The 27,783-nt window shown below is 41.2% G+C and overlaps 1 protein-coding gene and 1 long non-coding RNA gene across 51 annotated transcripts in view; one reads left to right on the plus strand and one right to left on the minus strand.

Annotated features, from left to right (window-relative positions):
• RIMS1 (regulating synaptic membrane exocytosis 1) overlaps positions 1-26,917 on the plus strand; it is a 228,884-nt gene extending 201,967 nt beyond the window's left edge. For all 50 annotated transcript variants that reach the window (XM_083606964.1, XM_083606986.1, XM_083606965.1 and 47 more), the window contains 5 exons: positions 16,956-17,097; positions 17,685-17,797; positions 20,649-20,750; positions 23,509-23,648; positions 24,567-26,917. In XM_083606964.1, the coding sequence (XP_083463090.1) occupies positions 16,956-17,097; positions 17,685-17,797; positions 20,649-20,750; positions 23,509-23,648; positions 24,567-24,785 (716 nt within the window). In that variant the 3' untranslated portion in view covers positions 24,786-26,917. The remainder of the gene's footprint in view (positions 1-16,955; positions 17,098-17,684; positions 17,798-20,648; positions 20,751-23,508; positions 23,649-24,566) is intronic.
• Positions 1-27,783, minus strand: LOC310759865. Its single transcript, XR_014546588.1, has 3 exons — positions 27,711-27,783; positions 2,324-2,594; positions 1-1,132 (listed from the first exon to the last, which is right to left on the minus strand). It is a non-coding gene; the product is annotated as an uncharacterized lncRNA (long non-coding RNA).

Raw genomic sequence — 27,783 nt, forward strand, 5'->3', positions numbered from 1 at the left:
GGACAGTAAGAACGTGGCTCTGTGTACATGTGAAACGAGATTAGTGTTTAGATGTCCAGAAAAAACTGTTTCCAGGTGTGGAAGGCTTTTTGTGTGTGCTATCAGAGAAACACAATAGCAGGGACAGCCAAGGTGGTGCCCTCCAAGATGTTATTGGACTACACCTGGCCAGCAACACCTGGAGTGCACCATATTGGCTTCTCCTGTGTTATGGGATAATGTCACAACACTAGGTTCTGTCACCTGCAATCTATAATCATGATCTGAAAGAAGCCAGTCACAACACCTACACAATTTTAAATGCATCATATTGTAATGGGTTAAAGCAGAAAAAGAAAGGTATTGATTTTGAGATTAACTAATGCTGACTCCTTTCTTTATTCCCCCCCTTTAAAACCCTGAAAAATAGGCTTAGTGAAGTGAGTTAATTAGAGTGTAGCATGATGCTACATTACATGCTTTTAATGGCCCTGTTCTTTCTTGTTGCTTTAGAAATCTTAAAAGCCTAATCTCTATAGCCTAAAGCAGAGCTACTAAAGAGGGAATGAAGAGAGATATTGGCTCACAAGTTCTGTTAAAATCAGTGAGGGGGCTTACCCTTTATTCTGACAAGAGCAGGCATCCTTAAATGGCTTTACAAATAAATAGTTGATGTAAGAGTAGATCTCAGTTAGACTTACAACAGTGGTTCAATCTCTTGATCAAGATACTCACAATCTGCAGGTATGTCAGATGTTTCTGATTTGTGTCATCAATTTTTTGTTTTCCCCATTTCATTTTTAAGCGCTAGTCCACCCACTCCATTACCCTTTCCTGGCATCAGTAGGATTAAATAAAGTTGTTTGATACTATGTAGTGCCTTATGCACCTGTGATTTTCAAATAAACCTGCCAGATAAATTCTGTGTTTTACCAATCAATAGATTTCATAAGAAACTTCTGAGTTAGTGTTTTGGTATACCAAGAGTCATTTTATTTGGAACACTTAGTGATACTGCAGAATTACCCCTAGATGGTTTGGGACACTGGTTACGTCTTGAAATGTCTTCTTAACTGTGGTGATAGAGGTTAGTAGGAATGTTTCTGTGGCCTGTCCAAAAATTAAGCGTTTCCATACGCGATCATATCTGAACCTGCAAGCAAAGTAAACCACATTTCTGCTGTTCTGAATTAAAGACTGAGATGAAAGGCACTGAATTCATGTTCCCAAATATTTGTAGGGGCAGAGCCAGGCTTCATCTTGCAAAATGGCTGTTATGGTGAGCTTGCAAAAGGAGGAAGTCTCACATTAAAGTGCCATCAATGAATATTTGTATTCTCAAATACTGCTACTAATGAGGAAATTGGAGACTCACCTTAGATGATGTAGTACCCTTGCATATCTCTTATTACCCTAATCCAAAACCTATGTACTTGGATCTCTAGCAACCCCATATTTATTTACACACACACACACACACACACACATGTTTGCAGCCTGCTTTCTGAAGCAAACGTTTCCATTTCCATTGCTCTTTCTACATTCCCTCACCATGCTAGGCTGTCATATGAAGAATAAAGACATAGTGCTGTTTTAACCTGCACACTTATGTGTATGAGAATGCATGTTCAACTGTATCATTTTATAATTATTATAATGATAGAGGTTGTAGTGTGCATAAAAAATCTATTGTATGATACTGGAAACAGGATAATATGTGTCAAGAAAATTCATGCATCTTTAACTGATTTTGGTACACGTTTCAGTTTATTGTTGCATTAATAACAATGAAAAACTGCAATGGTACACATGCTTGGAAGCAAGTTCTGTTGAAACCCACTGGGCTCGCCTGTAAGTGAGTTGGAAATAAGACGGGCAAATGAGCTAAGCACCATCCAGTTTTCCTTCTAAGAAGTCATACTGTTAGCTTTATTATAAATAATGTGTTTGTGCTATTTCCTATGGAAAGATCATTTACCCAGGTAATGTTTCATATAGTTTCTCCAGTGAAATAAGAGACCGGTTCCCAGTGAAGCTGTACAACTCTTATTTTGCCCTTTGTACATAATGAGGTATTGGGGGTGTGTGTGTGTGTGTGTGTGTGTGTGTGTGTGTGTGTAGCCCTGAAGTGATTTCATAGGGAAGGTTCCTTTCCAGTACAGCTTTAGATTAGATTGACTGTTTTCTTGGATCTTCGTGTCTGGGGTGGGTGGGCAGGGGGTGGGGGATTCTTATCACAAAACAGAATCTTAGTACAAAGTGATAACAGTTCCCTTCTACTCAAGGGGAGAAATGAACTGTTTTCTTCCGAGACTATATTTGGAAGACAGCACTAAACACAAACTTGTGAAGCTTGTTCGGGAACAGCAAGCAGATCGTAGCATGATTTAGTGCAACGCTGCTGAGCATTTGAGGACAAGATGCTACAAATGGCAGAAGTGCTTTTAAATTCTGTGCAGGGCTTTCCAATGGCAGATCCCAAACACAGGTGCAATTCTGTTGGTGGGTCTCTCTGGTTTTTTTTCCAAAAAAAGAAGAAATTGTGGATACAGTTTGCTGTTGGTATTACAATGCTGGAGAACTATCCCTGGAGATCACCATTTCCATCCAGTTTCCTATGGTTTATGTAAAAGAAAGAAAAAAAGGAGAGCACATAAAACAGGAACCAGAAACAAGTAACTTTGTGCTTACAGAGCCTTACCACATTGTTCGGATTTTTCCGCCCTTGCCCAGTCTACATTTGAGCCACCTAAAGAAATAGATTTATGAATTGCCTGTGCAAGTCAGCCCTATTTCAGAATTCTTCTTGAGGAAGAGATTGCTTCTCTCATACATGTGGTTTTCTTGCCTTCCAACCAATGAATTTAGAATGTGACATGGAAGCTTTCAATACAGTGTTTGGTTTGAATGTAATTCATGTGTATATTCTGTGGGCTTAGGAATTTGCAGCTACTGAAGACGTGGCATGCCAAGTCACTCAGGGGTTTTAGAATGGTGAATTAATATTAAATAATGGGGCCAGTCCTGTTTTATTCTAATACCACTCAGATAATACTGGAAGGAATTTGAAAATAATTAGCTTTTTTCAGTTACCTGGATGTCACGGAATGCTTGTAATCCTTTTAACAGGACTAATTATGTGACCAGGGATTATTTAGAGCAAAAGATTAGGGGATTTTAAGGATTTACTTCAGTAACTGAAAGGGCTTGATCTAAAACACATCTCAAGTATATTTATGAATCCCTGTAACATTAATTGGATTTTGCTACAAGTAAGGTTGCAGTCCTGTATGTTGCTGTGGAATTGCTTAAATCCTATTTACTTCAATGGGATTTAAACAGACTGTCTGCAGGGTTTTAAAGAATCTGTCTCAAGCTGTATTTTTGAAGGTTTCTTCTATTCCAAATTATTTTAAACTTGGTTTGCATTTTTGCATACATGTTGAAAGAACAGACCGTCTTTTCTGTATGCGTGGAAACCCCCTTCATGTTATAAATAACTGACAGAGTTTGAGTGCTAACTGCAATTTAAAATACTGCTGCCTTGACTCTCTCTCAGAAAATATAGGCATCTGGCATGAATAGTTATTAATCCAGAAGAAGAATGGGGCACTCAGTCCACTGAAGCAAGTCTTCTACTGGCATTCCCAGACCATATTGCCTTTCTTTGATCAGGACAGTAAGTGTGAGAAGTGGCTTGCATGCACCCAAAAGGACTTCTCATATTTCTTTTCCCCAACAGCGGCTCCTCACACTTCATTCAATGAATTTGATAAACACTGTCCTGAGTTTTGGGATTGGCTTATGCAAGCAGCTGCTGCTTAAAGAATGGGACTTGGGGGTTTCCAATGTATTCACATGAATGCTGAATTCATTGTACTGTATCCTGGCCAATGTCTGGATCTTCAAATGTTGTCAAACTGATGAGCTGACTTTTCTGAGACCACAAGTACAACAATGCCAAAATACAACCCTTGAATGTAATCAAATCCAACATATAAGCACAGGGGGGCCCACTGATTTCTCTTGGAACTCCTGACACTCATTCAGACTCTTCCTTTTAACCACATAAGACTTGAAAACATTCTAACCAGGTGTAGTCAGTGCTGGAAGCTGCTTACGAATACCTTTCTCAGTCAACTGTTCTTTGAAAAGGAAGGAACACTGGTTTCAGGCTGGTATTTTTAGAGTGACAGCTAGGATCTTGGGAATTACATAAAGTGTGCATGCATGAGGAAGTAAACCCATATGCTGTTAAAAATATTCCTAAAAGATCATTGCAGGTGTCTGTTGGTTGCAAAGACTAGACATTGCGATGTGGAGCAATTCCCCCCCCCTTATGCCTATTTAATGCAGGAGTCTAGAAATATTTATAGCAAGAGACAGGGAGCGGAGGAAAAATTAATAACACTGAACAAGGAGGGAGCTGGATAACTGGCAGTGTTTTTGGGTGGGGGATAAATTTGGTTACTTTGACTTCAATCAATAACTTGACTATGACCCCTCAGGCCCAAGCAAGTATGCTGTTTATGTGAAGCAGCAGCATTAAATAATTGAATTTATTGCAACAGGTTCACAAATAAATTACGTCAGGTGAGCCTTAAATTTTCAGGCATCAACTCAGTTGCTTTGGGACACAGGGCCACTGCTATGTTGAAATGTGCCCGTTCTTGGTGTAATGGCACACGTATGGTACAATTTTAACAACTTGCCAATTTTTAAAATACTGCATAATGTGTGTGTGTGTGTGTGTGTGTGTGTGTTCATGTGTACGTACGTGGATTTATGGTGCGGGGAGAGGGTAAGGCAGAAAAAGCAAACAGCTTATCCTTAGCTCTCTGTATTCTCCCCTTCTCTGCCACTCCCCTTGCCCTCCAGTGGGTGCCTTGTCTTTGGTTGGAAAACCATTCTGGAGGTAGCGTGCTTTACTTTTGGGGGGCTGCAAGTAACTTGTACTTTTTGAGGACCGTCAGCCAGGTACAAGTTGTTGATGAAGCACCTTCAGGTGGATGAGTGACTCTTAATGAGAAAGCACACCCCCATCTCAGCATGCCAGGCAGATCTGTGCAGGAGGGAAGGGACCTCAGGGCAGGGTTCTCGGGTGTAGTTGTATTGGCAGTTGGGTGATGTTCATGTGGTAGGAAACCCATCCTCTTGGTTCCTTCATCCTTCCTGTACCGGAGTAGCATGGGGACATGCCACAGCTAGGAAGCTCCCACAGGCCAAAGTAAGTCTTATCCCAGCAAACATATGGTGAGAGGGGAGGGGACTTTGGTCCTGCTGCAGTCCTCAGGTTTCCCCTGCAAATGTTCCCCTCTACCCTTAGCCACTTTCTTCCTGCTAGGTGCATTTCTAGTTTCAGAGTCTGGCTGGGGAGAAAACATTGGAAACTGCCCAAGAGGACATTTGAAGGGAGAAACACACTCCCTCCCATTGGCCAGTGCCCCCCCTCCCAGCTCCTGCTTCGGCAATAAAAGGAAAGAAAAAACAGGGATGGGGCCCCATATTTCTGACATCCCTCTTGTCCCTGAATTAATCCAAGCACATGAGGCTGAAATGCACAACAGGCCCCTAAAAACGTTCTTTTTATTGTGCATTCCTAGTAATTTGTGCTCATCAACGCAGCGGTGTTGCTAGCCGCTCAGGTGCTGGGTGCAGCACCCATCCAGCAGCCAGGGGTTGGGCGAGCCATTCATGGGGGCGGGGCATGCTGCGTACAGCCTCTCTGCTGCCTCCCCCTCAGCTGTAGGGTGGCTGAGGGAGAGGCGGAGGGCAGGCGCAAGTCCCATGCTGCCGTTTCAGGCAGCGTGGAGTCTGCAGGCATTCAAGTCACCACATCACTTCCAAGACAGATGCATGGCTTGGGCACGCTACAGGCCCCGTGGTAAGTGCCCGACCCTGTGGTGTGGTGCCCAGTGCCAGCCATGTTTCATTATGTTTCTTGACTGAACTAAAAAGTTACGTGAGCCCATTTTTTTAAAAAAAACACTCATATTTTTGTCATTTTGTCATCCCCCTCCCTCAGTGATGACACCCGGGGTGGCCTGCACCACTCTCCCTCTGCCACTGCATCAGTGTATTGGGGCAGTGACACGTGATTCTGCTTCCAATACTGCTTGCACCTCTAAATGTTTCAGAGCAGTCCTACTGCTTTGAGTCCAATCGATGCTGGTCTTAACTTCCTGCAATAGTTCGGTGGCTTTTTATATCACAAATGTTTTGGATTGTTTTTTTGTCCCGGTTTTGCTACGTGCTATAGTGCAATAGTGTTCCTCCAGATGGCAATAGTGCAAGGACAGTGGGAAAAACATTGCAGAGCAACCGATAAAGCAGAATGATGTGTGGATAATGCATTGTAAATCCACCGCTAATGTGCTATTATTATTGTGTCAATGATACGTTGCAGAACACACCCACAAAGAAACTCCCAGTTTGGACGGGCGCAAAGCCTTTTAGAGAAAGGATGGTTTCCATATGTACACATTATCCAAACAAATGGAAATACCTTTAAATCCTGCTCATCACAATGGAGGAAAGTTAAGCACCTGTTTTGTTTTGTTTTGTTTTGTTTTGTTTTGTTTTGTTTTGTTTTGTTTTGTTAAGTGCTTAGCTTTGGCTCTCTCTCTGTTTTCTCCCAGCCTTGCTATTTTTTACTTGTTGAGCAGCTGGGGTTATGTAACAGCTATAAAACGACACTTGGTCTAAAGAGGTTACCGAGAGCAAGAGCCACTTGGGACTGCAAGCCATAAGCAGCCCTCCAGGGTTAGCATCATTATGCAATTCTCTTGGGCTGCGGGAGGAGGCGGAGGCTGAGAGGCACTTTAAAAATAGTACTGCAAGACTCTACTCCATTGTGTTTTCAGTCAACTGCTACAGGAAAAAAAATTCCTCTAAAAGATCACATGTATTCCCCACTGCCCAATGAACGCTCTCTTATTTAATTCCTCTGGAGCACCATCCCTTTATCCTTGTTTCAGAAACAGGATGGGTAGAGATTACTGTTTACTGTGGCTCCTGTGGGCTCCCACTGCTGGTTTTCGAATCTGTGGTCACGTGACATTACCGGTGTTCAAGAGGTAGTTTCTCGTTGAATTCTGCAGTTTCATTTATTTCACCCCAAGCCAACTTTGATAAATAATCAGCATACTGCTACTAGAGAAGGTTCTGTGCCTTGCTCCCATTCTATGGGGAGGGGGCAATTTAAAGTGCTGGCTATCACCTTTAAATCCCTGAGTGGTTTGGAACGAGGCAACCTGAAAGACTGCCTTCTCCCTTATGTACCTACTCAAGACCCTACTTTGAGTGCAACCACTGAATGAAGTGAAGTGGGTGGACGACCTCCAGGGAGAGGCAGCCTTTTCGGTAGTGGCACCTCATTTATGGAACAGCCTTCCCAGGGAGGCTTGCCTGGTGTCATTTTCAGTGGCAGGTGAGAACCTTTCTGGTGACCCAAACCCTTTAAATAGGAAATTATCATAAACCACCCAGAGAACTTTTATCTTAGGTGGTGTCATACAGATGCCATCTATATAGAATATGAATATATAAAATTGATATAAGCATATACAGAATGCAGTAAATATTATGAGTGTAACAAATAAACATAGAAATCAAAAAATAAATAGAGATATGAGAACCGTGACTTCATGGAGCTGTAGTGATGGCTTCCACTTTGTAGAACATTGCCAAGTGAAGCTGGTCTGGCTATGTGGTTTTTCAGAAAGCATTTCTAATTGGCTAATGATGTTGGGAATTATATAGGGAGAATATTTTAAAGCCTGACCTCTCACCAGTTTCTGCCAACACTGGCACCTAGAAAAGGGCCTTTGATCTTTATGCATGGACAAGTCTTTGTGGTGCCTTCAGGTGTTCAAGTTTCAAGCCATTTTAAAGGTAAGCAACAGCACTTTGAATTGGACTGTGAAGCAGTTTCAAGGCCGGCACGATGGGACTGTCCCAGCTAGCTATAGCCGAGCATCTGATAATCTAGATTAGCAGTAGTTTCCGGTATACTTTGAAAGGCAGCCACTCACATAATTCAGAGGTAGTAATTAATCTGGAGGGTACCAGGGCATGGAAAATTGGGCCCCACAATCTCTAACTAGCCTTGGATATTGGAATAAGCTTCATGCCTCAGAGGCTACTCAGGCCAGTGAGAAATCAGCACTCCCAGGTTGTGAACCTGATCCTTTAGCAAAGAGTGCAATACTATCCAGAACAGCTGGAACACAACTGTCTTGGTCAGACAGTCTTATGTCAGGATTAATCTTCTATTTATTAGCCCTCAACCATATTGTTAGACACCAATTTGGCACTTGCATGGAGGGTAGTTATCCTGTTCTCATTCTTCCCAAAGCTTTCTGCAGACAGGATGACTATCAAGGTTTTATGTCAAGTTGGGGCAAAATATTTCATCCCCGATCCTCAAGTGTCTCTCCCCGCCCCCCTTTTAAGTTAGAACTACAATTACCTGCTAAAAGAAGCAAGCATCCTGAATTGTAGCCGGAAATTGAATGGTAATACATTTCAAAATATTGGATATTATGAATTATTACATGGATATTATTGTGAAAATGCAGAATTGGAAAAGAAAAGCACAGATTTTAGAGAGAATGAAATTTTAGCTGGTCAGCTCTCAGCACTGAGCAAACTTTCGGAAATAGCTTTCAACTGATATATGGCCTATTGTTAGGTCAAGAGTTCCAGTAAAACTGAACTTTCCACCTGGATGTAAGATAAAATGTCCCTGACTGCTTTTAGAGCACAGGATTATATGTAGATGCTCAATACAATTAGACCATTGGCCCATCAGTATTGTTTAAACTGACAGGAATCAACTCTTCAGGGCTTCAGAGGGTTATCTTTTCCAGTACTACCTGGAGATGCCAAGGATTGAGACCTTTAACGTTGATGCTGCCCATCAGGGTGAGTGGCAGCTACCAGTGGCTAGAAGCCACTTTCACATGGAATAATTGAGATGATCAGCAGCAGAAAGTCAGATGGGTAGAGGAGACCATGTACTCAATGTTAATCTGCACATCACTCATATCTGTCCTGGAGCTATTCGATAGTGAACATTTTCACAGTATTGGGAATAGTGTGCTACAATTAATGTTTGCTGCTTTTCTTGACTCTATGGATGAAAAAAAATGTATTTAAAAAATGGTGGGCAATGAATCCTGAGACCAAAGTCTTAATGAAAAAAGTATAAGGATTTCAGGGTTTTGTGTGTGTTTGGATTTCCATAGTTTTTCTGATAACTCCTAAACTCCTCTGCAACATTCTACAAAATGGAGAATTAGTTTGGGGTTTTTTTTCGTTCTAATGCCCCTAATAGTGTGTGTGTGTGTGTGTGTGTGTGTGTGTGTGTGTGTGTGTAAAGACTTGCGTCTGAAGCCACTTGATCATTCCATCCTGACAGTTCTTCATGCCAAGTGTTCTTTTCTGTTTAAGCAAAAGACTGTGCAGGAAGTCCAGACATTATTTACCACTCAGTTGCTTAAACAAAAGCTCATGTTTTAATTCCTGCTGAGGGCTTCCTAATATAGCTAGGATTTAACTTTGCTTATGCCTAAGAGGTAAGTCTGTATTCATTCATTTTGCTTTGGAATATTTCAAAAGTTATGTTATATACAACCCTGCCGCTTCTCAAACGTACGGTAAGTGAAAACAGGATTGGTGTGCTGTGTTGATCTCAAGCCACAGACATGGTAAACTAATGGAGTTAGTAAAGTCATTGAATCTTGTGACAGGGGATCAGCTAAACTAAAATAGATCAAAGTTAGAATCACATAGAAAGGTATGATAACTGATGAAACAAATTTTTGGATGGCTGATACACGTAGATGGCGATTGTATATGTTGCATTCCCTGCTTTGCAAAAAATGAATGCAAGTTTTTCAGAGACATTAAAACAATACTTAAGCTATAACTGCATCTCTGTTTCATTGGTTTCTTCTCCCCACTTGATGTCATTATTCTTTACCATGTATGTGAAGAAACCTTGAGTGAAGCATACGGTACAATTTCTTTGTAATCACGTCTTTAGTCTATGTTCCAAATTCTGAACTTCTCTTTCCCAAAAAATTGAAACATGCCTGTCTGGACAGCCAATAATACCACTGCATCTTTGTGCAAGAGTGTACTTTCAGTAGTCATTTGTTTTTGACCCACTTCATACATCAGTATGGTAAAGGAGAAGAGTTACTATTGAGATACCATAGATTTACACCAGGAGGGGAGTGTGTAGTGTATGGCCTTTTGACATATATGAAGCAGCAGGATATAAGCTATTTCGATTTAGTTTACTTATTGCTCTCTCTAACAAAAAAGCCATGCATTGATTTATTTCTATGCCGTTCTAGTACCATAGTTCCCTATAATACTCACTGGCAACTATAGTTGGCGCATTTCCAATTTCATAATATTAACATGTGCTAGTTTCGTTCTGGAAATTATCTGGAAAAAGGCATCGTAACAGTTTATAGCCAGACAGTCTTTACATCTCTGCACAAAAGTCACTCTCTCTTTAGCTTTCCTTCTGTTCCCTTTTCTCTTAAGGGGCGGGGGGGGGGGGAGAGAGAGAGAGAGAGAGAGAGAGAATGCCTGCAGAATATTTACACCTCTCTTTTACAACAACTTAGGGGTGCCATCTTAATTACCTCTGTCTAAATTGACCAGATATATTTTTCAAGCCCTCAGAAAAGCGAAATGCTTGCTGTTGTTCAATGGCCACATTTGCAGATGTCCACAGGCACAACTCCATAGAGTTATGCAGAGTGAAGAATCCTGCTGTATTTTGTTTCAAAGAAAAATGAGGGAGATGGCATCTGTTAACCCCTCTTTCCTGCCTATAACCTCTGCTCGGGCAGACAGGGTGGGTGGGTGTTCAGACATTCCAGTATGTTTTCCTTTTCCATTCCAGCTGCTGATTCTAGCTTCTACAAAATGGAGAATTGGGCTACCAATTCATAAAGTTCCATTTATTTACATTTCTCTACAGATCACACTATTTGGTGCCTACACCTTCCCTCCTGAAACATCTCTGTTGCATTTTTCTGCTGCTCACCCCCACTTCCTCAGGTCTTGCTCACTTCCATACCACACACCTGTCCGCATTCCTCTTCCACACCGTGTTATTTTGCCTCCTGCTTAAGGAGGACTGCAGTTCAAAAGGATTGCAGTAATGAAAAGGCACCGTTCACATTTCCAGTCCCCTCGTAGGCTGAAAAATAAGGACGATGTCTTAGAAAACAAATGCGTCATGGCAGTCTGATGGGGATGAAACTGTTTTAAAAAAGGGTTCTCTGGGACCTTAAAATGGGGCCAACTGTAGTAGAGTTAGAAGCATTTGTGGGCTATGAGGTGCAGTGGAAAGCAGGAAATGACCACCAGATGAACTTTCAAGCCAGCGGGGTGTAGTGGTTAAGAGCGGTGGACTCGTAATCTGGTGAACCGGGTTCGATTCCCCGCTCACCCACATGCAGCTGCTGGGTGACCTTGGTCTAGTCACACTTCTCTGAAGTCTCCCAGCCCCACTCACCTCACAGAGTGTTTGTTGTGGGGGAGGAAGGGAAAGGAGAATGTTAGCTGCTTTGAGACTCCTTCGGGTAGTGATAAAGCGGGATATCAAATCCAAACTCTTCTTCTTCTTCTTCAAGAGGAAGGAGAGCATGTTGGAAGCAGCCATGTAAGGGGACGACTCACAAAGCACTGTGCAGTTAATGCTGCTAGGTAGGAGAACCAGGAGTCATTCTCTCCACACTGTCAAGAACTGGAACAGTTTTTGAAGCTTACTTGACCTGGGCTCATTGGAGGCCAATGAACACAAGATGGCTTTTTTGTTGTAGCAAACCTAACAATGCAATTCCATTCATGTTTGCTCAGAAAAAAAGACCAGTTAACTGCAGAGGGTCTGGGGAAATGGGCATTGGATTGTAGCCTAAGAAAGGAAACCTAACTCGGCTGTAAAGATGGCTGTGTACCTTAAGAACATAAGAACAACCCTGGTAGACAAAGTCAAAGGTCCATCTAGCCCGGCATCCTGTTCTCACAGTGATCAACTCAGTGCCCATGGAAACAAGAGGAGCCTGAGTGCAGCAGCAGCAGCAGCACACTTGCCACTTGTGAGTCCAAGCAACTGGTATTTACTAGCATTGGCAGTGGGGTAGAACATCTACACCAGCAGAGGTGGAGGTATGCTAGTGAGGTGGTACTTACCCATCAGAAATGCCTTGGCATACCAGTGGAAAGCATAGATGTTCCACCAGTGGCTCAGAGGGAAACAGGGTGTGTAGTGGCAGGTATGGATGAAGCCAAACCTAAAGCCTCTTCACTTCCCCAACACACTCACAGAAACAGAACAGCTCTGTGCCAGCCTTGGGACTGGTGTAGTTAACTCCTTCCCATTGAAGTAAATGGAAGGGAAGAAGAAAAGACTGAACTCCATACTTCCCACCTCATCTACAGATGCACAGCAGGGCAATGAATGTTCTGCAAGCAGATCTGCAAGCTACACACACACACACGGCATTTTAAGTTTTGTGTTCTGTGTTTATTGACGGAATTGATCTGCAATGTGTGTTTTAATGTACAAATGTAGCAAGGACTTAGGTATCTCTCTCAAAGTATGTTTTCAATGTGAAGACGAAATCGTTAAGCAGCTCAAGGTTCTGAAAACTTCCTATGAAATGCTCACATTCCGTGCTGAATTAGCCACAGCCTGATCATAGGCAATTTCACTCTTGTTTTTAGTTGTAAATGTTCAGTTGATTGAAGAGCGTAACATATTAAATGGCTACATGTGTCATTCTAAGTGGTATAATATTCAGTATATCATTTTGAAAATTAGGTGAACAATGTGTATCTTTGTATATGAAACAGTAACATGCAATATGTAAAAAAAGAAAACATTTTCAGCTTCTTTAAAAAAAACCTGCTTTATGAATCAACCTTCAGAATCATGATGGCAACTTTTTGTTCTACAATTACTGGTCATTTGTTTCACAGTGTTTTTATTATGCTTTATATAAGCATTGGCCCACAAATACTGGCATCTGGTTCACGTTGAAATTACTTTGAAACAAACATTTTGGGAACAGAGAGATTATCGCTAAGCATGACTTTTTAAAAGGTGGTGTTTCACTTGGAGGTTGGTTTCTACATCAGTTTGCACTGCTCAAGCGAGTAATGTTCGGTCTGTCTTGCATGATAATTTTTCTACTAAAAGGCATGATTGTATAGCTAAAAAATGCTCACACAACCCTATTGTTAAACTTAATATATATGTGGACCACTAACCTATACATATTGCAGCTGGGTGGTTTTAATTTAGACAGAAAGGTCTCTGCTTTTTGCAGTACTTCCTGAACATACGCAAATGGCACCACTCATCTGAAATCATCTCTTATGCAACTGTTAATTGTAACATGTCTAACATCTGAGTACCATGAAAAATTGCCATGGGAGAATGTGCATGGGAGCCATTTCATCCTTTTCTTTTAGAGATCCACACTTTTCTAATTTCTTCATCAATGTTTATTCCATGTTCATAGCTTTTACTTGCATCCATGAAAGTTCTTTGGCATCAGTGAGCCTCATTGTTTATTAAAGGGACCTAACCCTTAATTAAGACTCAATGACCGTTTCCAATTCTGGTGACCCACTGGTAGGACCTGACTGGCTGTGCAGTGTGTGTATGCATGCTGATCCCAGGAATATTTTTAAGATGCTGGGGGCAGAGGAGGGAGCTCAAGATGCCCAGGATATGATTAGTGTTCCTGCTTTCCAGGTGTGTTTTTACGTTTGCTAATTTAATAGTCATATAATAATGTAACAACTTTCACATTCAATATTGTTGAGATTATCACAATTATACATAGATTTGAATTTTTTTTTTAGAAGAAGTAGTAATTGAGCAGAGTAAAAATATATATGATACTTCTAGAATATTAATCAGTCTTGACAACTGTGCCACTTTAGAACATCAAAAGAACCCACCTGGATCAGAGCAAAAGCCTATCTAGTCCAGCATCCTGTTCTCACAGTGGCCAACCAGAGGCCAATGGAAAGAAAGCATAATCAGATTGCACTGGCACTCTCCCCACCTGTGATTCTTAATGTTTTTTGCCTGATCATCCATGTATGTGTGTCAGCCTTTCCCCCATCTATGCCATTGTGTGTGTATACTGAAATAATTCATAGGCTGATTATTCATTTGATAGCCCATACAATCCAGTGATTAACCATTTACAGGGAACTGAAGGGCTTAAGTTTATTTAAATGAAATAATGCTGCTTCAAAAAACTAGAATAACATTGTGAACATCATGTAGTTCGTTGGTGAAATACCGGTAAAATTAGAGGCTTAGGAGAAATTTTTTGTTTAGCCATAATCTTATTTAAGTTCTGAATTCTACATACATAGATGGATTAGATCTGCAAATTATATCTATCTATTATCTATCTATCATCTATCTATCTATCTCTCTCTCTCTCTCTCTCTCTCTCTGTGTGTGTGTGTGTGTGTGTGTATAAAATTTATGGATATAGTTGTAGTTTCTTTTAGACTTGTATTTACAATTTTATTGGCATACGGAAGTACTGAGATGAAAAGCACATCTCAAGTTGCTTTCAGCTCTTTGAAGCAGTTATAGCATTTCACAACAATAATATGGTCACCACAAAGACATTGGGGCACAGCATTGCATTCATAGAAACAGTGGGTTGTGATGTGCTGGGTAATGTTTCTGTATAGAGATACGAGAAGATAATGAGACATGCATTAGAGTGCTGGAAACAGAACTGAATAAACATCTGCAAACATTATTAGGATTTACTCCAGCACCGGTTGGATTGGGGTAGGTTGTCCCTCAGTTAAAGCAAGGGTATCTGTTTTTATTGTTTAGATTCCATAAATGAATGTACAAGATGTCAAATATGTGGCCACTAAAAAAGGTATACTTGTCTTCAAGTCATATGGAAAATTGTGATGGTATGATTCATAACCCTTCACAAGTATATAATTTGCCCAAAGTATTTGGGGGCTGTCTAGATAAAAAGCTAAGATACAGGCTTTCTGGAGGTCAAGCAGGAGGTGATATGACATTGCTACAACAATCAACCATTTCCTGCTGGTGTTGCCCTTTTAAAATGACCACCAGAGACCCAAATCTTTTGAAGGCTTGCAATTCCTTCCTTCGCTGAAGAACACCTACAGACTATGCCATCTGCCATGTTATATGGCAGATTTAAATGGGTTCCTGTATCCCAAAAAAACTCTGTAATCTGAATCAAACAGAGAATATAATTATGTTCTGAAACATTCCTTGTTTGACAGACCAAGGAGAAAACTCTTGCTTAAATCACCAACCAGTTCTATCGAAGAGATTATGTGCTTCTTATTGGAAGACCCTACCCTTTTTGTGACTTACAGAACAGCCTTGTTTGCTTTAAGGAAATTAGGAGAAACAAATGAGGGGGGGGGCTTCTTGACATAATAACTGATTTTTTTTATTTCTGTTAGGATTTTATTGTACTGGTAAAATAATTATTTTATTTAGAATTTTTAAGCTCAGCAAATTATGTATAATTGATGGCATTCTAACTTCTGTAACAGGGATTTTATCTTAAAACTGTCAAGGTCAATAGCTAGTATTGATGGAGGAATATCTGCAGCCAGAGTTCATGACCTTCTTATACTTGGCAGATGCTTTTCAACAAATTGTGACAAGCCTACCATACAGCTAGATTTGTAACTTTACACATTAAAGTTCTGTTTGAAACCCAATGGAACCCAAATGAACAGAGTGAATATTTGCTGCAGGTATACATGAAATTACATCTACATTGCCAGTGACATGCTCAGATGGGGAGACATTTTATCACGTATTCTGAAATACCTTTTTCACATGCCTGTCATCAAAAGAAAAAAAATTGATTTGCAAAAAAAAAAAAAAAAGAATAATCTATTTACCTGTTGTTATCCCTTCATTTGTGGAAATGCATATTAAGCACATACGTTTTCTGGTGTTTATATTTGCTTTTTGTTAAGTTTTCAACTGAAAGAAGAAAAACACCTGTTTAGGTGTTCAGCTAACCTGTGGTCTCATCTTGTGTTCTGCTGCTGATCAGATTCAAGGGAATCATTACCAGTACAGAAGAAGATCTCTTTCCCTTCTCCCATGCTGAGACAGCAACACCCATCACCAAAAACCCATGCAGGGCATAACCCTTACTGGGAGTGGGGAACAAACAGAGAGCCATGCAGAGCAGACAGGTGGATGTATGCTGGATGCTGAACATCTCCTGTGCCTGCTGCCTTGCGGTGGACTCCAATGGAGGCTCCTCCTTCATGTAGCAATGATTCGTGGTAGAATATGATAGCCTACCAGCAAGCTTGCCACTGAGCAACATAGATACCAGCTGGGGGTGGGGCTAGAATATGAATGTTTAGGAACATTGATGAAATTAATTTCAGCCAATCGTTTTCAAGCTTTCTATCTTCTAGAAATATTACGTGCATCATGGTTTCCACTATAGCTTATGCAACTCCTGTGCATTGCCAAAATTCTGGGGTATGTATCATATTATTCATGCTGGGCACTGACTGCTGTTGGGCATCACAGTTGTACCACAAAATAGAGTATCTTTTACCATACACAACACCGGGGTCATGCTTTTTAGGTCAAGATTAGTACTGGTGGGCAAGCAATTTTTTAAGAGAAGCTTGCTGACCACTACTGAACTGAGGGATCTCAGATAAACTTCCAAGGAGCCCCAGAGTTCAGTGGGACACAGATTGAAAAGGTCTAGGTTATTGACTTAAATAAGTTATATTCAATTCAGTGGAACTTACTCCCAGGTAAGTGCATAGAATTTCAGCTTCAGTCCAACCACAGCGATGTGAATGATCACAACATTTTGCTACTTTCAGCTTGTTACTACTGCTGCTACTACTGTTGTCCTGTTTTCTTTTAGAGACGGGCAGCAAGAAGCTAAAAAGCACGATACAGAGAAGCACAGAAACTGGTATGGCAGCAGAAATGAGAAGCCGTATGGTCCGGCAGCCAAGTCGGGAATCGACTGACGGCAGCATCAACAGTTACAGCTCAGAAGGAAAGTAAGTGGATGCTTGCTACAACCAGGGCCATTCCTGCCACCCATTGGGCAAACATCTTTGCTGGCGGCAGGTCTCTGCTAGAGGGTACCAAATGGTCAGTCATTGAGCAGGCCTTCTACTGTTGAGGCTGCAACCAAGAGGTTGAGGCAGGGATAGACAAGTTGTTGAAAAGGTAATGGGGGGGGGGAGAGGAAAGGAAAGTAGAGTTAGTAGCAGTAATGCCCAGATAGATCAGAAGGGAACAAAATGGTGGCAACACTTATTCATTTCTAGTAAGGGACTGTCCGTATTTTACAGTTGTGTAGACCCAGAATACACTGCATCCAACTAAACATTTTAGCTTCAGCTGGAAAGGAATGTGCTGGTACTCCTTGCCGCTAAGTTCCGTACCAATATCATGACATTCTTCTGAGGAGCTGCTAAAATTAATAAGTTCAAGGTTCAAGAATATTGCATGTGTGTGATTTTGTTTCTCATTTAATTTGCCAGTTACATATTCTGCTGGGCTGTGTGTTTGGTAAAGCAGGACTGTGTCAAAATAATAAGTCACAAAAATATATTGTTCTGCTATGCTTGTCTTGCCACAGCCTAATATTTCCTGGAGTCCGACTCGGTGCTGACAGTCAATTCAGTGATTTCCTTGATGGACTTGGACCTGCACAGCTAGTAGGTCGACAAACTTTAGCCACTCCTGCCATGGGTAAGATCAGCTTTGTTTTTGTTCATAAGAATATACACCACTTAGTGAGCTCTTTGATTAAATGGTTTATAAATCTTTCTGAATAAATAAAAATAAGGTGTAAACACACATCAGTTTAAGGTGGATTCAGTACATACCAAGTGTGCATAATTTCACAACATCCACATGGAATCATAGAATTGTAGAATTGGAAGGGAGCCCATCAGCCCTGGCCACTGGCCATACTAGCAGGGACTAATGGGAATGATAAAATAACAAAAATACTGTTAAGGGGAAAGAGTTTGTATGTAAGTATTTTTATTATATCCAAATCTAGTGAAACAGTTTAAAAACCTGTCCCAGTTTCACCTCTTCATTATCTGCTAGATGACTGCCATCATACTGTGAGGGAACAATGATACCTATTTTCTAAAGAATACCAAACATTGCAGATGTTCTGGGTATTAGCATTTGAGAGACCTGGGGTTGGCTGACTTTACCTCAGTATGTTACTGTGTGCTTTGTCATCTGCATTAAGCATAGTGGGTTATATTCTTGAGGTTTTGACCCTGGAATACCACCTAATTACATAGAAGGGAACACATCAATACTTTATTGATGAGCCAGTGTAGTGTAGTGGTTAAGAGCGGTAGAATCGTAATCTGGTGAACCGGGTTCGCGTCTCCGCTCCTCCACATGCAGCTGCTGGGTGACCTTGGGCTAGTCACACTTCTTTGAAGTCTCTCAGCCCCACTCACCTCACAGAGTGTTTGTTGTGGGGGAGGAAGGGAAAGGAGAATGTTAGCCACTTTGATACTCCTTCGGGTAGTGATAAAGCGGGATATCAAATCCAAACTCTTCAAACTCTTCTTTATTCAAACTGATACTGCTGTTTTGAGTTCCTTTTATCACTCTGTCACAGACTGCTTGTCTAACTTGTTCAGTCATTCTAGGTTTCACTTTCTCCTCCATTTCTTTTTATATCTAATCCATTTCAAACATTTTTATTTCATCCGTCAGCAAGTTTTCAAGCTGATGAACACAAAAAACATTTTCTTCTTCTTCTTCTTAACCTGGCTTGGATCCAGAGTGGCACTTCCACAAACAGAAGGGCCTTTGATCCTGTGATTTTTACTAATAAAAGGTGGACATTTTGCCAGTTCCCTCTTTCCCTCATCCACCATCCCCCACAACCTCCCATGCAGAGGATCCTCCAGCCCTCTGGAGGAGATTTTTAGGGAACACAAGGGGCTCCTTTCTTAGGGAGTGCAGAGGGAAGGGAAATTGGCAAAAATTACCTTCCTTCCTTACCCATTTCCATCAGTGGAATGCCACTCAAGGAATCTCTGGGTCCACCCCTTTCACCTTAAAATTGTGATTAAGCAGGGAAACAGAAATAAAACAGAATGGCAGAAACTAATTCCAACATCCACTAAAAGAGAATAAAATGGTGCTCACCTGGTGCTTAAAGCCCATCAAAGTAGGTGTCAGCCAATGTCCCAGGCAGAGTATTCTCCAATGAGAATATCACAACTGAAAAGTCCCCATCTCTAGCAATCCCCTGCTTTTCATTGAAATGTAGGGCCACCCAGAGCAGGGGCTCCCTCTGACGGGAGTCTTACTAAATAGACCACCTCATATGAGTTCTTTTAAAACTCAGCAGGTCTCTCTCCTTCATTCAGATAGATATACAATCGTACCTTGGTTTTTGAACAGTTCTCGAATACCACAAACCCAGAAGTGACAGTTCAGGTTTGCGAACTATTTTTGGAAGCCGAATGTCCGAAGGGGCTTCTGCGGCTTCTGATTGGCTGCTGCAGCCAAGCAGAAGCCATGCTTTGGTTTCCAAATGTTTTGGAAGTTGAACGGACTTCCGGAATGGATTCTGTTCTACTTCCAAGGTACGACTGTACTCCAATCAAAATAATAATAATAGATACACTCTGGTCAACCAGCTAAATAAGGTGTGTTATAGAAGTCTATTTGGCTGCTTATAAATTCTTATAAACCAAATATAAGATTACATATGAGATCACATTTAACCTACTGATTTTCAGCCAATGCTTAGGCCGGGAAACAAATCAAGGGATTTCCTTGGGTGATTTCCTATTTCCACCCATTGATGCCTTTATTCATTGAAGTTTCTAACCTAGAAAAGCAGCACAGACATTTCCCCCTTTAAAGAGAAACATTTTAGAAGGCTTCTATTATACCTGAGATACATCTGAGATATTACCTCTTATCTAGATGGGAAAGGTCTGTACAGTAACAACCTCTGCTGATGCCTGATAGGCACCAAAGACTAGATCTGAAGAAATACCACTACTTTCTGGGATGTGGTTGCAGAATCATTCCTAAGAACTGATTTTACCTATTTTTTCCTGAAGCAGGGTATTAATAGGAGAGGATCATTAAAAAATCCAGCTGATACTGTAGATGTTTTAACTAGCAAGTACAAGACCTGGGAAAACTGCACTACTAGGGGATGGGGGGCAGTGTTAGCCAAGGCACTTAAATATATACACCCAGAGAGAAAATCCTTGTTAAAGTTTCCTAAACAAAATAGTATGTAACTTGAGCAGCAAGAAACAGAGGGTTGTTGTTGTTTTATTCTAAATGGTGTCCCACACATCATCTACTGATGTTATTCCACTGGGTTATTTAGTTTAAAATGCAATGGGGGGGAATCTAAAATGAAGCATTAGCAATAAACTGGTAAATTATAGGAAGACCAGGATGAAAATTTTAATATAGGAACAAACAGTGAAAATTCAGGAGGGAGCGTAAGGCTTATTTACCCTTCTGTGAGTCATTAGAAGATTATTGTTTTGCTGGTTAATACGACACTCTCACACACCTGATTCTCTTTTAGGTGATATTCAGATTGGAATGGTGGATAAGAAAGGCCAGTTGGAAGTAGAAGTTATTAGAGCCCGAGGCCTGACACAAAAGCCTGGCTCTAAATCTACCCCAGGTAAGAAAAGTTGTGCATGGCGATGGACAAGAGATGTGAAAGTGTGCAGGAATTTGGCTTGTTCGGATGATGTAAGGGTTTTCATAGTTTGAAATGAATGTACTTTTAACCTTAATCAGCCACAGGCATTTCTTGAAAAGTAAAAGCAGCTACAATATGGCACAGAGACCTTGTACTGCTGCAGGTCTCACCTTACGTTCTGGGAAGCAAGAGCCAAACTGGGATGGGTGGATAGGCTTAAGGGTTCAAATCCAGTGTTTAGATATCACAAATGGGTTGTTGGCAAAATACTAATAATACTAATAATACTAATACTAATAATAATAATAATAATAATAATAATAATAATAGTCTCGCCACAGAGAGGGTAAATCTGGATTCAGTGGAGGGAAATTTGGTCTGGCATTTAGATGCCAGTGACGTCATGTGGATGCTGCAAAAAACCTGCATACATGAGGAGCACTAATCCCATAATAAACAACCATCTGGGAGCATGCCCAGCTTGCCCCAGAGTACATGTGGCTGGGAAGGGTCAGGTGAATCCTGTATAACCAGCTCCCTAAAAAAAAGATCCATGTGGCATATATTTGTGACATCCAAGAAAAAAATGGAGGCAGCGACAACAAGGCGTTTATGGGAATCATTGTGCTACTGATACCCAGTTCTGTTTCTCTGTGACATCTAATTGGGAAAGGGCATGCAAGATCTGGACTTGGTGGCGGGCTGAATGAGGGGCCACAAACTGACTCTGTAGCTTAGCAAGATGGAGACACTGTGGGTGGCAGCTCCTGAGTCCAGATGGTCCATTGCCTGCTTTGGATGGGGTTGACCTCCCCCTGAAAGAGCAGGTTCATAGTCTAGCGCAGAGCTTTCCAAACTGTGTTTTGAGACGTTAGTGTGTTGGCGTGTCACACGAATGCTCCCCGCTCTCCTCCCAGGGCTGGAAAGGGGTTAGTTTAACCTCTGGTTTACTAGTAAAATTGAATTCCTGTGTTGCGAGATGATGCATGTCTAAAACATGTGTCACCAACATGATAAGTTTGGAAAGCTGTGGTCTAGTGGGTGGCCCTCTTGTCACTTAGGGGCCTTCTACCAGCTTCAACTGCTATGACCTGAATAGCCTGGCCACTGTCGTCTATGCACTCGTAACCTTCAGATTTAATTGATACAATACGTTCTATGTGGGACTCCCCTTGAGGTTGACCAGGAAGTTTCAGCGAATGCAAAATGCAGTAGCTGAACTGCTCACTGTGGCAGAATATTGCCATCACCACTGCTGAAAGAATTACTCTGGCTGCGTATTAGCTACTGGGATAAATTCAGGGCGCCGGTACTGGTTTATAAAGTTGTTTACTGCTTAGGGCCTGAATACCTACAAGAGTATCTCATTCCTTATATGACCAGCTTTTCAGGAAAGGGCATCCCACAGATACCAACATTTCAGGACGTGCATTCCATACAATGCCAAAATCAGGCCTTTAGTGTGCCCTTTTGAATTCCTTCCCATTGCATACCAGACAGGCACCATCTCGCTTGTCTTTTTAGCTCCTGTTGTAGACATTCCACTTTCAACAAACCTTTTATTTGCAGGTTTTCATTCCAGGGGCGGAGGAAGGGGGTGCGGTGGGTGTGAGCTGCCCTGGGTGTCACCACTGAGGGGGGTGACAAAATGCTTGGTGGCACTCACCGCGGGGCCTGCAGTACGCCCGAGCCACACGTCTCTCCTGGCAGAGATGCAATGGCTTGGGCGCATGCAGGTTCTGCGCTGCCCAAACGGTCCACCTGCTGCCTCCCCCCCAGCTGTAGGGTGGCTGAGTGGGAGGAGGCAGGCAGACTCCAGAGGCCCCACGGTGCGCCTCACCCCTATGGGCAGCTCATCCTGCCCCTAGGTGCACCGCCCCAGGAGCCCGAGCGGCTTCCTCCGTCACTGTTTCATCCAGTTGGTATCTGTATTGGATTTGAAATCAATTATACACATGACAATTTAAAACTTTCATATGTATGCAATATATATATATATATATATATATATATATATATATATATATGTATGTATATATAAACAAACATAGTGATTTTAGGTTTTTAAGCAGGAGTTTCAGCTGAAACTGAAAGCAGGAGCAGATCACAAAGAATTCATTGTGACTACAGTAAAGTCTTTGGACTCTGCATCACTAAGAAGTTTGCAGGACTAAAAGAAAGCAAACAAGAAAAGAGTTTCTTAGTTGGTCCAGCGGTACTTTAGACAAGTCAATAAGATGTAATTTTCCTAGCTTGGAGCACAAAAATTCTAACAGAACCACTGGGATAATGAAAACTACTATTTTCAGCCACCTCTCTGGGGAAAACATTTCATTTTTCAGCTCAGTTCTTCTGTGCTAATGCAATAAACACCCATAAGAAGACCTTCACCTACATATTCCTTCTTCTATAAATAGTTGCACTTTTTTATTGTGGTGTTGTTGTTAAGTACTGTGCATTTCAAACAAATAAGGAATGGGCAACTTCTACCAATACAGTTTCTGTAGTCATCCCTGGGTTATGGCCCACGGAAGGGTTCCTGTGCATTTATAAATCAGAAAAAGAAGGGGGGAAATGGCTTTCTGCTCCCCCAAAAAAGATGTCCCTCTCTTCATTTCCCTCACCCTTCTGTTTGCTATTAAAAGAAAAACCAGTAATGTTTCTTTCAGGGGTTTTTTCTTTATGTTTTTCTTATTAGTTTAAATGATTAAAAACCAATATTACTTGTACTTCACAGCTCCATATGTCAAAGTTTATCTGTTGGAAAATGGGGCTTGTGTAGCCAAGAAGAAGACAAGGATTGCAAGGAAAACCCTTGATCCTTTATACCAACAGACACTGGTTTTTGAGGAAAGTCCACATGGCAAAGTCCTTCAGGTTAGTAATTATTTCAGCTCATTTCAGCCTCTGATTAACATCCATAGTAAGAAAGCAACTGAAATTCAAATGCTCTGACATAGCCAGAATTTTGTTCAATTTACCGTCTCTTGCAATAATATTACCAATTGCCTCCTGTTTCCCCTTTGAAAAATATACCCTTTTCCACAAGTGTTTTCATGAGAATATTGTTACAGCTACTGAAAGGCCATCCTTCGTTATGTTAATACCCTGAGATGATCAGCTGAAGTTTCATTAGTGACATGAGATTTTTCTCTTGAATGCTACCAATCTCTCTCCAGCTTTTGGAATGTGAAACCCATTGGAACTTGGGGGACACACCTCCATCTAAGGAGAGCAGAAGCAAAGAGGCAAACGGTGTGGTGCCAGTGTGGTTAAGAGCGGTAGACTCGTAATCTGGTGAACTGGGTTCAATTCCCTGCTCCTCCACATGCAGCTGCTGGGTGACCTTGGGCTACTCACACTTCTCTGAAGTCTCTCAGCCTCACTCACCTCACAGTGTGTTTGTTGTGGGGGAGGAAGGGAAAAGTGATTGTTAGCTGCTTTGAGACTCCTTAGGGTAGTGATAAAGTGGGATATCAAATCCAAACTCTTCTTCTATTATGAGTTGGCTGAAGCTGTGGCATCACTGAAGGTTTGTTTGGGGACAAGATGCAGGATTAGCAACGATGCCTTCAGTTTAAAGGAGTGCAGTTGCTCTTACTGTGGACTGCCTGTATATGTGTAAATACAGAAACCATCACAATGATAATGTGAGTCCCTAGCGCTCACCAATCCAAGTGAAACCGAACATGGTAGTGCTGCCCCTGGAACTTCTCACTACCTGGAACTGGAGAGCATGCAAAAAGTGCATTTACTTGGGCGTAAATTGATTTTGTTTGTTGTCCTTACTTGCAGGTAATAGTGTGGGGAGACTACGGCCGAATGGATCACAAATGTTTCATGGGAGTAGCACAGATCCTGCTGGAAGAACTTGATTTGTCCAGTGTGGTAATAGGCTGGTATAAATTATTTCCACCTTCCTCTTTGGTGGACCCAACGTTGACTCCTCTGACTCGTAGGGCTTCCCAGTCGTCTCTGGAAAGCTCAACTGGGCCTCCCTGCATTCGATCTTAGTGGACGCAACAGCAGGTGCTCTCCAACAAAGTCATTATCGCCCAGGATCACCAATGGGGGGAAACAAAGCTATTTACAACAATGAGGAGCATTTATTTATTTTTTTGAAAAGAGACAATCATCACTTCAGTTTTGCCTGTAGTAGTTTATCCCAAAAAAATATGTCTGTTTGTTATGAGGTTGGCTTCAATTTACCGAACAAATCAATGTATGAAAATACAGTCGATCCATCTAGCAAAATGTCCCTGAGGTTTATGATAATTATAATGAAGAGGGACCTTTAAGACTGAACTGGAACCGCTTGTTCTCTCCACAATTCCCATTCCCATCCCCACCCCCACCCCAAAACCACAAACAGTGTTAACTCCTTGCTCTCTTTCTGTATATGTTATTTCCACTTGGTTTTGCTGTGTTATTTATCCTGCCAGTTTTGTAAAAGTCTTCATGATGCTAACAGAGACCCTTCCTTTCTTTTTCTAAACCAAACCAAAAAGGGCTGAAGCACATCTCTGTAAGCATCTCTAAAAGTGTTCACCTTCCAGAGTTATTGTACGATGCCAACAAAAACCCCACTATCCTTTCATTCTGGTTGTCCACCATCTTAACACGTGTGGAGAACCAGAGTAAAACCAACCAACGTTTAGTTCAGTTTTGCTTTATTAATGTTATTGTTATTAAGGAGTTTATCATAATTTTTCATTGTGAGGGGTGGTGGGGAAGTGAATATATTTGCATTATACATCATGGTTTTTGTATGTTTCATTAATACTTTGCATGAAGGAAATTTGCATCTGCAACTATTGCTGAAGACTTGATTAAAAAAAAGCAGCTGTGCTTTTTTCATTTTGACATTGACAATTATGTTTGTAAAGCGGTCGTCTTACTGGACCCAATGAGGAAAGTCTTTCCGTTCTAGTGTGTAACTTCCCAAATGTCGACCAGGAATTGAGTTGAGCATCTGACACTTTTCAGCTGTATCCAGGCTTCTCTGATACATGTGTCACTTTTGATACACTTGTCTGCCCTGGTTAGAGCATGGTCTGAGTTGTTAGTTTTCCCACTGGAAATTCCAGTTGAGATACTCTGCACTTAACTAATGTTTTTATTGAATTTAAGTTTACATTTCTTTGAGACTGATGCAAGCACAATGCTTGACTTTTTTAAACAAAGATATCTTACTTTTGGGGGTTTGCAGGGGGGGAGGTACAGTTAAAAAACAACGTTCATTTGGGTTTTATCTTGGTCTTGAACCCCCCCCCCCCACCTTGTGTTTTTTCTGTAAAATGTGCTAAAAAGCTGCGAGGTGTGCAGGTGCATTGAGAAGTTCTCTCCTTTTATGGGCCATTGATTTTGTGATCTCACAAAATAGAGCAGCATGATTTGGAACTGTTCAAAGCTGCATGCACGTTTTTTGGGTTTTTTGTAATAAAAAGAAAAGAAAAACAGAAAAAAAGGAAAAGAAAAAAGAGAGAGAAAAAAAGAAACAATCAAAAAGAGATTATTTAATAATGTATGTTAGTTCCACATAGGCCAGGTTGTGTGTTGCATGTACTTGTACAGTTTGCTCGTAATTACTCTAATGAAGTAACCAAGAAATCTAAGCCATCCATTTTTTCTTATAGACATTTTGCAGGTTTTAGCCAGGCTGCCTGTCAGTCTGGTGCTAAATGTCTATAGATGGACTTTATTTTTTACCCTATGGAAAACGTGACGTAGTACGGACCAAATTCCTTCTAATAAATATTTTGGTGTAGATTCCTACTGTGGGGCTGTAACACATGTAGAAACTGTGTACACAATTAGGTTTTCCTTCATAGACATAACTGCCTGCACCAAGTGAACTATTTATTATGATGATGATTATTTAAACATTGCCAGAACTATTCTGCCCATGTTTCCATGGAGCATAGATTGGTTACTGCTCGACCTGCTGAGCAGGAAGAACTGAAGCACTGGTGCACTACTAGATTCTGTTCTGTCTTTTAGTGGCCAAATAAATAAACAAACTTAATTATAATTCGGTAGTACCTTTCTAGTTTGACCACTTGTCTTAACATTCCCCTGTGCTTTTAAAATGAACTTCCAACTCATGTTATGTAGACATGTTTAATAAAATTTCCTTTACATGTTCAGTGTAGTGGCTGTTTTGTGTTCAGTTATATGTGAAAGTGCCTGTGCTGAAGGGGGGGGTGGCCTGTGCCCTTCTTCACAGGCGACCGTTCTGTGCTAAAATAAAGAACCGTGAGAAGGGTGGGGTCTTGAAATTGCTCATCAGCGTTCAGCACTTGGACAGCAGAATGAGCAGGCACACATCTCACTAAGGCACAGTTGTCTCCACAATGTTTAAATTATAAATTTGCATAGTCTATTAATGTAAATTAGCACACACAAATTTAAATGTGTCCTCTTTCTTGGTAATTAGGGCTGCCATACGTCCAGAATTTCCAGGGCATATCTGGGATTCGTCAGTCAGAAATAGCGTCCGGGCGGAATTTCCAAAAATCGGTAAAAATGTATGGGGAAACCCAAGCGTAGGGCAACCCATGTCAGAAGTGTTGATTTTGGGGTGAATTTCCTTTAAAAAAAATAGCTCAACAACTTTTGTGTCCAGATTTTCACTTTTTGAAATATGACAGCTCTATTGGTAATGCATTTCCTCTTGGGGGTATAGGAGTCACCCTCTGTAGAACTGAATCCCATATCCTCCAACATTTCTCCAGTGATCATAGGGATATCCTATTCTATTATTATTATTATTATCAACAACATCATCATCATCATCATCATCGATACCACACCTATCTGACTGAGTTGCCCCAGCCACTCTGGGCGGCTTCCAACATATATAAAAACATAGTAAAACATTTTTTAAAGCTTTCCTATACAGGGCTGCATGCAGATGTCATCTAAAGATTGTATACTTACTTATCTCCTTAGCTCAGGGGATCACATAAATCCATACCCTCCAACACTTCTCTGATGAAAATCAGGATGTCCT

This window comes from Podarcis filfolensis (genome assembly GCF_964270895.1).
Source record: "Podarcis filfolensis genome assembly, chromosome: 3".
In the NCBI taxonomy this organism is placed as follows: domain Eukaryota; kingdom Metazoa; phylum Chordata; class Lepidosauria; order Squamata; family Lacertidae; genus Podarcis; species Podarcis filfolensis.